Genomic DNA, 12,990 nt, shown 5'->3' with positions numbered 1-12,990 from the left:
TAGTTACCTTTTTTCAGTAGTACAAGTTTAGAGTACTGAAAGTAAAAGGGCTTCATTCATGAAATAAGTATTTTAAACTATAATAGAATATGGCCAGTAAACCCAGATTGGTCATTATCATCAACAGAAGTCAGAAGTAAATCATAATAAAGCATCATGTGTCAATTTTAATAGTCTCTGTTTTTCGAAATACTCTGTGTATTACCTATTTTTGTTGTTGTTGTTCCTTTAAGTATTTTGGGGCTTCATTCTCAATTGGAGAACGTTACTTGAAAACAGTTTTTTTCATATCAAAGCTTGCTTTTTTAGCTTTGATAGTGGGCTCAGAACAGCTAAGTCAGCCTCACAGCGCAGGATTTTACTTGTGTTCTGAGGTCTTTCTACTCTGGCTGCTAGGAACCAAACTATGACCAGCCCTGTGGAAGCTCTGAGTGTTGTTATGCCTTCTGGTGGTCTTTCCTTGGCCTCTCATAATTTTCCTCGTGCACAAATGCTGATCAGAACTCTGCTAAAAGGCTTAATTAACCAAAGACCCTCTGCAGATATCTAGAGTAATGTGTCATGTTTTCCTCTCCAGTAGTCTGCCCCATGAATTCTAGCCATCCTGATTGCTCCAAACTCTGTCTTCTCAACTCAGGGAGATTGCCAGGTTGTATTTGGGTACCCTGTCTGCACAGCAGCCTTGAAACTCTCCAGGCGATAAAATTGAGTTTAATCATTTCTATCCTCAGAGATGACTGCCATGCACTGCCTGTCTAAATTACACAATCATTTCAAATAGTTCATCCTCTTCTTTTTGGTTGAGATAGGAAAACAAATCTTTTCTATACTACTCTATTAATGGCTAGAAGCAAAAGTTAGTTCAACAGTATTTCTTTTAATCATGTAGTTGTAAATAGCATATGGTTGAAAATCATACTTTTTTTCTTCATGCTTCCTTTAAGAATTGCCCATAAAGTTCAAAGGTTATTTTATAGTCTTTACAAAAATCACAAGTTAGCCACTGATGGGAAAAAACAACTTAATATCCAAATGTTTGATACAGTAGAATGGTACATCTGTATCTGTATTTGGTAGAAGTATATATTATATAATTGATGTTATCATTTTAAAATTAAGCTAATCAAAAAATTAATTTTTTGTAGACTGAAAGTAATCATGATACGGCGCTAACACTTGCCTGTGCTGGTGGTCATGAGGAACTGGTACAAACACTGCTAGAGAGAGGAGCTAGTATTGAGCACCGAGACAAGAAAGGTAGGGTGTACTTCTGTTGTTTTGTTTTGTTTTGTTTTGTTTTGTTTTGTTTCTGGAGTATTTGTGTTCTGTGAAGAAATCCTATATCCAGCCCTATTGTAATAGTTGGATATAATGAAAAAGAGTAGTTTTTTTGCTTAGCATGTAATGAGAAGATCATTTTTTTCCAGGTTTTACTCCACTTATCTTGGCTGCTACAGCTGGTCATGTTGGTGTTGTGGAAATATTGCTGGACAATGGTGCAGACATTGAAGCCCAGTCAGAAAGAACCAAGGACACACCGCTATCTTTGGCTTGTTCTGGGGGACGACAGGAGGTAACATTTTCTGCAGTGTAAAATTTGTCCATCTGTTTAGCAAATACATGTTTTAACTTATATGATTTGATGGGAATAATGGATTAACATCTGGGTTTATCAAAGTAACAGTTCTTTTGCTAATAAGTAATAATTTCAGGTATTGTGTTAGCATAAGCTATCATGTCAGAAAAATCATGTTTATCATTCTATTAATCTAAAAGTAGTACCAGCCATGGTAATCCCTGTGTGTTGCATTCAGGCTAGAGCTTGATTAAGATGTTCCAAATAAAATCAGTAAACTGATAAGCAGAGCTATATTCACTCATCTTTTCCTGTCCCAGAGTACCTGGCATGAAAGGTGTTTAAGCTCAGCCTCTGTTGCTCTCTGTGTATAAGATTAGTAGAGAATTAAGAGCATTCAGTTTTTAGTTGTTCTTTTCATTTTTCCCCACTCTTCAACTGTGGAAGATTCTCAGATAAGATTGTATGACCTTTTCATTTTTTAGGAAGGGTAGAATAGCTGGTATGATTGGGTATAACCCAAAAAGTGACAGCTTTATACACATGTGTCTTCTTCTGGAATTTAATGATCAATTGGGCAACCTGTTTTTTTAAATCTGTTTGTTAAATCCAGTTTTAAGGATTTTGATTAGCCAGTTGTGCTGTCTTAATTAGGGAGTTGTTGAATTTTAGATTTAAGAAGTACCCTAAGTCATGAAGGTCAGTTTCTTACTCAGATTAAGTTTTTTTTTTTTCCACCACTTGTTACAAAGTTCTCTTGTTTATCAATCCTGAGTTATGCCTTCCCTGAATTTCTCCACTATTCTTAACTCTATTCTTTGAGCTAATGGGAAGAGGTGTTTTTACCCTCTTGTATCCATAAGTATTTGAGTCTGTATTTGCCAGTTACCTGGACTCTTTTTGAAGTGTCCTGTTCTTTTGATTGTTAGCTTGAGGATACCTTTTCTAAATCCCTCACCTGGCTGTTTTATCCATTATGTCAGTATCCCTCCTGAAATATTATATCTAAAATGATTCTGGCCAGTGAAGTGGTAAATTATCACCTCCATATTTGTGCATCTTAAACTGCCTCCTGCTCTTTGCCTGTCATATCACATCAAGTTATATTGAACTCTAATCAGCTAAACCCATTAGAGTTTTTAATAAACCAGAAGATAAAAATTCTTTAAGAGGTAGAATAATTCTTGCATAGAAAGAATGGGAAATCTAATAAAATGGTGCATGTATAGAAAAATTAATGATCCTTTATCTTGTGGATTAAAAAGAATTGGAGACTAGTGATAATACAGTCTTTTTTTTCATAAAAATTTTGCTTTGGCTAGTTTATAATTTTATATGTACAATTTTGCTCCTTTATATTTGGAGTAGATAATTATATGTGTGGGTAGTTAGATGCACTTGTTTCTACAGATGTTCTGCATAGAAGACAACAAGAACCTGTCTTTACTGTGCTGTTCCTTCTGGTTGATAAAAATACATTGTATCATTTTCTCCCACATTTCACAGAAGAAGTGATTGGTATTTTAAAAGGATAGGAAGTAAGGTAGTAAAAGTTAGTAAAAAAAATATGCTGCTTAATTTGATAAATAATCTCTGCCACATTGGAAAATGTTGAGATCCCCATTAATCTTAAATTAAAATGTTGTGGCAAAAATTTTTACAATTAATAACAACGTTAAATTGAAAAACTTAAAAAAAAAAAAGAAAAACTTAGTTGGAAATGTAAATGCTTCTGTTTTGGTAAAATTTTGATTTAACTGAAATTTTCAATCATTATATAACTCAAAATAATTCTTGCTTTAATAAATTTTTCAATGTTGAATTAATAAGAAATAAATTTATTTCTTTCCTTTCAAAGCAATATTAAAGCTCCTAGAATACTATAATATTTATATATTCTTATTAAAATGTAACAAATGAAGTTATAACAGATATAGAAGTCTTTTAGGGTAATAATTTTGCCTATAACACTCTGTTGCTTTGATTTGGTGTCATTGGGACAGTTAAGTATTTTAAAGTAATCAAACTGTGGAAACTCATTTTACTGTAAAATCACAAACTAATTTCTTTTATATTGAGTGTTTATTACTTCCTGGGAATAGGCCATTCCCTTTGAGAGATAACTAAGATCAGTTATCTTTGCATAATGGAATTAATAACTTTAGAAATTTGATTAGGGTTTTTTACTTTTTTGCTTAAGGGACTCTCTGTAAAATAAAACAGCCTAATGCCATTTTTTGTTCTTTTTATAACCTTGACATACAGGCCACCTAGACTTTACTGGCTCTAAGGGCAAAAATGTGGTGGACAGAAGTCATAATCTAAAATTGGTCATAGCTTTATTCAAATGAATAAAGTTTCAGGTTATGTTTTAAGACAAAGCATTAACATTATTTGTTATTTCCCAGTTAGTATTTTAGGATATTTTTCTAGTACACAGCTCTTACCTTGTTCTTAGATCTTGGATAATCACAGTGTTTGAGAGTCATTTTCGTGTATTGTGTAGCATTCCATCATATGAATATACTACAGTTTATGTATTCTCCTACTGACGAACATCTTTGTAGTCTCTAGTTCGTGGCAATTTTGAATAAGTTGAAAAGTTGCTCTGAACAATCTTTCAGAAATACGTTTTCACTGCTCGCGGGTTCTACATAGCAGAATTTCTGGGTGTATGCTTAGGTTTATAAGAAATTACTAGACCTTTTCCTAAAGTGGTTGTACCATTTATACTCCCACAGATAATAAGTGAGTCCTGGTTGCTCCACATCCTTGTCAAGATTGGTATTGCCAAGTCGTTATGATTTTAGCCATTCTGGTTGCTAAAAAATATTCACCATTTAATTATTTATTGGCATCTTCTGTCCATTATGCCATTTAATGCACAAAACAGCTCTTTAACATGCGTACTAGTATTTTCACCTTCATTTTACAAAACACTGTGATTTCATCTATAAGAAGATGTAAGATAGATGAAGCTATTCTATAGGCGAGATTGTCTTGAAAAGGGGCATGAGTAAATAACAGAGATTTAAATTACATTAGCTTTATGTATTTGTCGGTACTTGAGTTTTGAGCATTTGCTCTAAGTTACAAATTTTACCCCGGAGAAATGAAAACAAGTAATATTCTACATAATGGTACACATGCTGATGTATTTGAGGAAAATTACAGCTGTCTACAATTTACTTTGAAATGAAATCCATCAAAAAATGGACAAATAGATATGATAAAGTAAGTATAGTAGAATATTAATGGTAGAATCTAGGTAATGATCTAGATTTAATGATTTAGTGATCATTGATTTAATCTCAGTATGTAAATTTCTCAAACTTTCTGTGTGTTTAAAAATTTTCGTAATAAAATGTTGCTGAAAAATAAGTGTTAGCTTTATTTCCAGTTTTTAAACATTTAGTTATTGATTATAAATTTAAACAAATATTTCAAAGAGGGGTGCCTGACTGGCTCAGTCAGTAAAGCATGAGACTCTTGATCTCAGGGTTGTAAGTTCAAGCTCCATGTTGGGTAGAAATTATGAAAAAATGTGTAAAACTCTTTAAAAAAATTATAAAGACATTTACATATATAAATGAAAAAAATTTACTCTATTTTACTCCTATGTGATAGAATAACATAAAGAGTAATTTCTAAAATAACATTGCACAAAAACACAGTGAGGTCCGGCAGCTCTGAAATCCAGAGCTTTCATGAACACAGTGTCATTTTAACAAATTCCAAAATGGATTTTAATTGAGAAACAAAAGACTTTCCTCTTTTTTTCTTATAGGATTTATCAGAAAAATAAATTAGAAATGCACACCTTGCAGATTGTTTCACCATAAGAAGAAAACACAACTTTTCCTCCTTTCTTTTCAGGTGGTGGAGCTATTGTTAGCTCGAGGGGCAAACAAAGAGCACAGGAATGTTTCTGATTACACACCTCTAAGCCTGGCTGCTTCTGGTGGCTATGTGAACATTATCAAAATATTACTCAATGCAGGAGCTGAGATTAATTCTAGGCAAGTTTTATTTTCTCCCTATAAGCCCCCCAAGAGTGTTATGATAAAGCTATTTGTAGAACATGTATATTTTTAATGCCATATTTTATAGGAAATGCCTTCATTACAAAGTAAACCGTTTTCTTAGGAGTTTTTATTAAGTAAGTGTATGCTTTAGGATGGAAGTCCATCTTAATAACCTAATAAATTAATAATCATTTTTCAGCCCAAGTCACTATGTTGAATGAGATACAGAAAGTATTCTAGTTCTAGATGGTTAAAGATTTCTAATGGAGTCTTGGTAGTATCTGATAGACTTACTAGGGCTGAGAAAAATTATTATTTTAAATAATCCTACAAAACAAGGAATCTTAAATAAATCCTGAAGTAGAATTCTATAGAACTCATCCAATTTTTCTGGGGCATTTAAAATTTATATTCTTTCCTTTTGTTCTTCCCATACCTCCACCCCCAGAACTGGTAGCAAATTGGGCATTTCTCCTCTGATGTTAGCAGCTATGAATGGGCACACAGCTGCTGTTAAGCTCCTGTTAGACATGGGCTCTGACATAAATGCTCAAATAGAAACCAATCGGAACACTGCCCTTACCTTAGCCTGCTTCCAAGGAAGAACTGAAGTGGTTAGTCTTCTACTTGATAGAAAAGCAAATGTGGAACACAGAGCTAAGGTAAGAGAAAAAGTCTGAGATTTATATGTGGATTTAATACTTCAATGTTTAAGGTGTACAATGGCATTATGCTAAATCAGAAATCATCTGTGTCCTCAGTCAAGCACTTGCTCTTGAAAATACCTCAACAATAAATTTTTATAGATAAAGATGACATTAGGGTTATCAGCTAGAAAATATGTACTATTATGAGAGAGAAGAGAGGAAACACCTAATAGTACCAGTTATATGCCAAGTGCTTGCATCTTAAACAAATTTTTTTTTCACAATAAATTGATGTTACATAGAATTAATCGTTCAGTAGATCACACTGTAACTCAGGCTAGTAATGTCAGTACTGAAATTTAGTTGTGAATCTTTGCAACCACTATATCAAGTTGCTCCCCAGATTAAATATTCTTTAAACATTTTAGCTCTTTTCAGTCTTTTATGTGTCCTTGTTGTTGCTGTTTTCACCAAATCTAGACTGGCCTCACACCACTAATGGAAGCTGCCTCTGGTGGATATGCAGAGGTGGGCCGAGTTCTTTTGGATAAAGGTGCTGATGTTAATGCCCCCCCAGTGCCCTCTTCGAGAGATACCGCTTTAACCATAGCAGCAGATAAAGGGCATTATAAATTTTGTGAGCTTCTCATTGGCAGGTATGATGTTTGCATACCCATACATGACTGTGGTGTTACTAGTGATTACTGTTCTCTCTGGGCATATTGTAATATTAAAAAATCAAATGTGACTACTTCCTCTATAAACTACAAGTGCATGTTCTGTTTTATTTTTTAAACCTACTTCTTTATTTCCCATCTATCCAGAGCTATGCCACATTGTCTGATTTATTTCAGTGCAATCTACTTCTTTTCTTCCTTTCTTGGGTGTTTATACAGTTTTAAAGCACTATAATGAGCTGTTTGAATATCCAGCTGTTGTCATCCATATTTACATCTTGCACACAGTTTGTTTCCCAAAGACTATCACTTAACATCATAAAAGCCTAGCAGCAATCTGAAATTTATTGTTGATTTTCTTGTTTTTTGTTTTTTTTTTGTTTGTTTGTTTGTTTGTTTTGTTTCTTTAAATAGCAGTTAGGGCTTTTAAGTGACAGTTACAGAACTGTTCAAGGTATTGGACAGGATCTGGAAGAATTCCCACTTTCAGTCACTTAGAAGTTGCCTAACCAGTCTCCGAGAGATGCTTGTCTGCTTCACCGGATTCCCTACCTTAACAGTCTTAAAGACATTTGCATGGTGGCCTAAGCAGTAGTATTTAGTAGTGGCCACTAGCACCTGTTACTCACCTTGAGTCTTACTTACCATGATGCCCACTGTGTGCAACACCTGCGTGCTATTTTTAGATTCATTCTTTTCAGAAGCAACATAATACAAATACATGAATACAAGTAATCCGAAATAGATACAGGTGCCTTGTAAGATACTATTTGTGTTTTTTGCATACTGTTTATTTCATGCATCAATTATGCTATTAACAGGATGTACTTTTATTTTTTTTAATACACATTTTCTCAGGATTGAAACTCAGAATTATGCAGTCATTATTTTTAAAATAAGAAAAGCAATTATTAGTATATGATTATTTTTTAATATGATGACTTTTAAATTTGATTGGAAATTCTTTGTAATTTTGAGAGAAAAATGTATTTTAGTCCTTCGATATTAAAACTAATTTTTCACTATTACAGAATATTTTTCATAAGTTTATAGTTGATTTTTATTGTTACTGCTGTCATGCCATTTCAGTTTAAACAATGACATCTGTGTCATTCATTTAGGGGAGCTCACATTGATGTACGTAACAAGAAGGGGAACACTCCATTGTGGCTAGCAGCAAATGGTGGACATCTTGATGTGGTTCAGTTACTGGTGCAAGCAGGTGCAGATGTGGATGCAGCAGACAACCGCAAGATAACTCCTCTTATGGCAGCATTTAGAAAGGTAGAAGTCTTTCATCCTCATTCACTTGGATGTTTTTCATTTAGGCTAGGGAGGTGTATGGTTTAGTGATTACTAAAGACTCTCATTTTAGGATTTACACTAGTGATGAAAGAAGAAAAATAATATGCAAATAATCACTGTGATGGCAACACTGAAAGGTAGATACAGGTATCCCAGAAAAGCCATGAATATTAATATTGATAAATAAAGCTAACTAAACTTGTAAAAAAGTTGTTCTAAGTAGTATTTCAAAGTGTAGTTGTAATCTTAATCTTTCATAAAGTATAAATCCAACTAAGAGTAATTAATTACTTATGGATGAATGTTTTCTTGTATTAGCACAGCAGGGAAAAATTTTTTAATCATTTGCTTTAATTTCTAGGAATAAGAGAAATAAAAAATGAAAACCCAGCTACCAGTATTTTGAAATGACAAAATCGAATGAACTACATTCAGAAGTAGAAATAAATTTTGTGAAGAAAAACTTTGTTTCTCTTCCTATAATGCATAGCACAGAGCTGTGTATAAGTAATTTGATTTAATAATTTGATTGGTCTTTTAAATGCAGTTTTAATTTCTACTGGGAAAACGGGGTTACTATTTCAGGGTTTCTAATTCTGAGTTTTGTCATTTTGAGACAGGTAAAATCCCTTGGTAGATTGCAAATAATTTGTTGCATCAAAAAATTTTAATATATAATTGCAAGAAATCATCTCTCTCCTTTTTCTCTTACTATTCTCTCTGACTCCTGTGCTTTACTTATACCACCTCTTCCCTAGGCATTCTAGACTACCTAGATACTGACTCTGTATGTTTTTTTCTCACCAGTCAAACTTATGCTTTATCATTGACTCTCTACTTCTTCTCCAAGCAAGCTAATATATCGTTATCAAGTTAATCTTCCTAACCTCTTCACTATGTTAGTATCCTCTTCTAGAACTTTTCCCTTTTTTGTCATCCTTTGAAATCCAGTCTTAGTTTGTTACTCAAAGCCACCATAAATCTAGTGTCATAGAGCTCATCTCCCATTATGAGTCCCTGATGGTGGTCTTCTTGCTTGGTCTTTTTGTTGCTTGCTGCTCTCTCTCACATCACCTTTGTTCTCATCTCAGAAATACCCATGTCCTTCCTCATTTCCAGAGTTATGCATTCTTTAGGTATAGTTTAAATCTCTCCTTTAGGTACAGTTTAAATCTTTGCTTCTGCAAAAACTCTTCCAATTCTATTTGAGCTCACAGTAAGATATTTAATCTCCTAAAAATTGTACTTCTACAATGTTATTTTTTTCATTCATTGTGACAAAAATTATCTTATTACTCTAAGAGGCATATATCTTATCTTTCCAAATAGGCTTAGTTCCTAAAAAACAGTGTTCATCTTTTATATTCTTTTGTATTCACTTCATTATTTTTTAGTACCTTATCATGTGCAACTGTAATGGTTGGGATATTATATATCGTGCAGAATGCAGTAGTTTCACTTGTAAGAAATGTATAATTTAACTGGGGATGTAAGATCCAAACATAAAGTTGGGTGGTAGCTGTGTGAGGTGTCCCATATAATTTAAATGCTGTCAATGTCGGTGAGATATCAAGGAATGATGCAAATGGCATTGAACTATTTGTTAAAAGATAGAAATAGTTTTAAAAAATATAGATGGAAAAGAAGAGATAAAGATACTAAATACAAACAATCTGTTTAACCAGACTGGCTAATTTATAGGTGTTGTGTTCAAAGAGCAGTAGTGTAGATTGGAGAAAGTTAGAGTCTCTGAAGTGCTGGTCTAAAGATTTTGAACTTGGTAAACTGTGTTACAGTGAATATGAATATACCTCATGCTTTAGGAGAGCGTATTTTATTTTTATGCTCCTAGTACAGTGCTGTGCACTCAATTTTTATCTGAAATAAAGAACAAAATTGTTATTTCTTCTCTTTAAGTGCTTAGAATTAGGATGCTCACTTAATGAGTTATTAGAAACAAATGAGGTTTTTTTGTTTTTTTGTTTTTTTTCTTTTAGACATATTCCTCATTTCTTCATACTGATTTCTGGCTTATTTTTGTATTCATTGTTATTTAGAATTTTAGATCAGGTTATTCTGTACTGTTTTTGGAGGGTGGAATGAATGTGAACAGTGTAGATTTAACTTACCAGAACCGAAGTCTGTCTCCTTTTCATTTACAGTGCAAATAGTATCTAATTAAGACTATTTTGTGGCACTGATATCAAAGTAATCTTAGATAAGACAGACTATAGATTTACTGAATCCTATTAGAATCTGTTTTCAATCTGACATTGGTATCTATTTTTTAGGGTCATGTGAAGGTGGTGCGCTACTTAGTCAAAGAAGTCAATCAGTTTCCATCAGATTCTGAATGTATGAGATACATAGCAACCATCACTGATAAGGTAATATATGGATTAAATTCATCCCACTATATGAGCTAGGGATCTCATTTGGATATACCCACATACACGTATACATATACACATGCACACATGCCTGCGTGTGTGTGTCTTGCACTAAGGAAAAAGCCTTAGTCTAAGCAATAATGTGTTATATATAGAAATCTTCATTTATCTGAGTATATGAGAATGAAGTGTTCTATTTCAAAGATGCTTCAGATTATTTTCTTACCTAAGAAGCAATAAAACATTCTCTGTAATAGAATTTTATTTTTTTAAATAGTACTTGAACTAATTAAATTTTTATGTAACCACTAAATAATCTAAAGCAAATATTATTGTTATTCATTAATGTTATAACCTATATATATATATATATATATATATATATATATATATATGTTTATCTGAACTGATACCTTTTCTGAGAGGAATCTACTCCCAGTAGATTTTTTTTAAAATACCTAAACAAAACTGAGCATAGCACTTTTTACAGTCATGGCAAGAAAATTTAAATGTCTTTAGTTTAATATGAAAGTTGGAGTAATTGTCAGCTTAAGAATGAATTGGCCAGAATTTTTGCAGGAAAAGTAGGGAACGTTAAATAAATCCTATTAGAGATCTAATTGGGATATTTCCCTGGTGATGTTTTGACTTGGGGTTTATACTTAAGTTTGAATAAAATCCTAAGACATGCCTCTGAAAAATGCAAAAGGGGTCAATAAATTTAAAAATGTCTTTCTACTACATTTTTTCAGCAATTACTACATAATAGTGAGCACTCTTTTTTAATGGGTTTTATTTAAAATAGCTAATTCACTGTCTTGCCTGACTCTACATTCCTCTATGGTAATTATCATTCCTGGTTTTTTGGAGGGATGGGGAGATTAAAAGTAAGGCTTTAGTTTCAATGGGAAATAGCCCTTCCCTGGTAAAGTAGTGTGTTCTAAGAATGAAATCACTGAGAAAAGTACGTAAGTACCCATGTCTACAGTTTCTTTAAGCATGATTCTTGCACATGAAGTTGTAGCAACAAAGCTTAAACCTTGAAAACAATTCCTGTCCATTAAGTACTTAAAATTTTTTAAACCCATTTTCTTTGTTGACACTGACCTTTTCCTTTCGCCTATTAACCAGCTGGCATAAATTATAGCAGCTTTGTTTGCTGTATGATTTCTTCCATTGAAATGTTGGAGTAAATAATTCTGGTTTCCAAAGTACCAGTCAAATGGATATTATTTTGAAGGACAGTAGAGTGTATTTGCTTGTGTATTTTAAAAAACATATACTGGGGTGCCTGGCTGGCTCAGTTGGTAGAGCATGTGACTCTTGTTCTCTGGCTCATGAGTTCTAGCCCCTGTTGGGTGTAGAGATTATTTTTTAAAGGTTTATTTATTTATATACACCATTTAGATTATGATTTGTACCTTTTTTTGCATTAGCACTGATTTTTATTTCTTTATGTTCATTCAAGTACCTTAATTATCTTCGTGTTTCAGGAATCTCTCTAAATGTGAATTGTTTTTTGAGGCTGCAAACATCTTAATCTTTTATTTTAGGAGATGCTGAAGAAGTGTCATCTTTGTATGGAATCAATAGTACAAGCCAAAGATAGACAGGCTGCTGAAGCAAACAAAAATGCCAGCATTTTACTAGAAGAGTTAGACTTGGAAAAGGTAATGAAAACCTTTACATATGAAAAATACCTACTTTCTCCTTTGCCTTCCAAGCCCTAATTTATAATCTGTTGTTTTCTGGTTTTGTTTCATTTTGTTTTTGCCTTACCTTATACACGTGTTTTTTCCTCCAAGTTTGTTGCAGGTAGAATTATGACTTTTAAGTAACATTAAAAGAATTTTCTTTGTAATCAAATTAATGAAATTTTATTATAGGAATTGCATTGATCTGGAAGTCAGAAAACCTAGCCTCAATAATCAAGTTTAATCAAGTTTAGTCTTATCTCAACAAATGATCTCTTAATCCTCAACCAAACTGACCTTTCATTGATCTTAGACCCTCTGTAATTTGTTGCCAACAAATTTATCAGAAGTACCAAATGAATTACTATGACATAACCAACCAGTAAGTTACAACCACTTGGTGGAATGTTTAATGAATAAATTTTTTTTTAATGGATTATTTCTCTTGTACATTTCTCTTTCAGGCAGAACAACATCATAACCATCTATTCCCACACGGAGTAAAATACTCCAAACAACATTTGGTTTTGACAGTTCCATAGCTCCTCCTTTCTCTCCCTTCCTTTCAATAACTTTGTATTCTAGAATGTAATACAAATAGTAATCACAGCAGGAAAAGAGTTAGCATACATATTCTGCTGTATTTCATCTTTTATAAAAAGGTTAAAAATGCTAT

At 32.9% G+C, this 12,990-nt stretch overlaps 1 protein-coding gene across 6 annotated transcripts in view; it reads left to right on the top strand.

The window, feature by feature from the left end:
- ANKRD17 (ankyrin repeat domain 17) overlaps nt 1-12,990 on the top strand; it is a 154,987-nt gene that overhangs the window by 115,138 nt on the left and 26,859 nt on the right. For all 6 annotated transcript variants that reach the window (XM_041726240.1, XM_041726243.1, XM_041726242.1 and 3 more), the window contains 8 exons: nt 1,146-1,257; nt 1,428-1,573; nt 5,453-5,595; nt 6,050-6,263; nt 6,729-6,904; nt 8,047-8,209; nt 10,522-10,617; nt 12,174-12,290. In XM_041726240.1, coding sequence (XP_041582174.1) covers nt 1,146-1,257; nt 1,428-1,573; nt 5,453-5,595; nt 6,050-6,263; nt 6,729-6,904; nt 8,047-8,209; nt 10,522-10,617; nt 12,174-12,290 — 1,167 coding nt within the window. The remainder of the gene's footprint in view (nt 1-1,145; nt 1,258-1,427; nt 1,574-5,452; nt 5,596-6,049; nt 6,264-6,728; nt 6,905-8,046; nt 8,210-10,521; nt 10,618-12,173; nt 12,291-12,990) is intronic.

The sequence above is a fragment of the Vulpes lagopus genome, chromosome 12, assembly GCF_018345385.1.
Source record: "Vulpes lagopus strain Blue_001 chromosome 12, ASM1834538v1, whole genome shotgun sequence".
Lineage (NCBI taxonomy): Eukaryota > Metazoa > Chordata > Mammalia > Carnivora > Canidae > Vulpes > Vulpes lagopus.
Note: the sequence above shows the minus strand (reverse complement) of the source record. Positions and strands in the feature narration are given on the sequence as shown.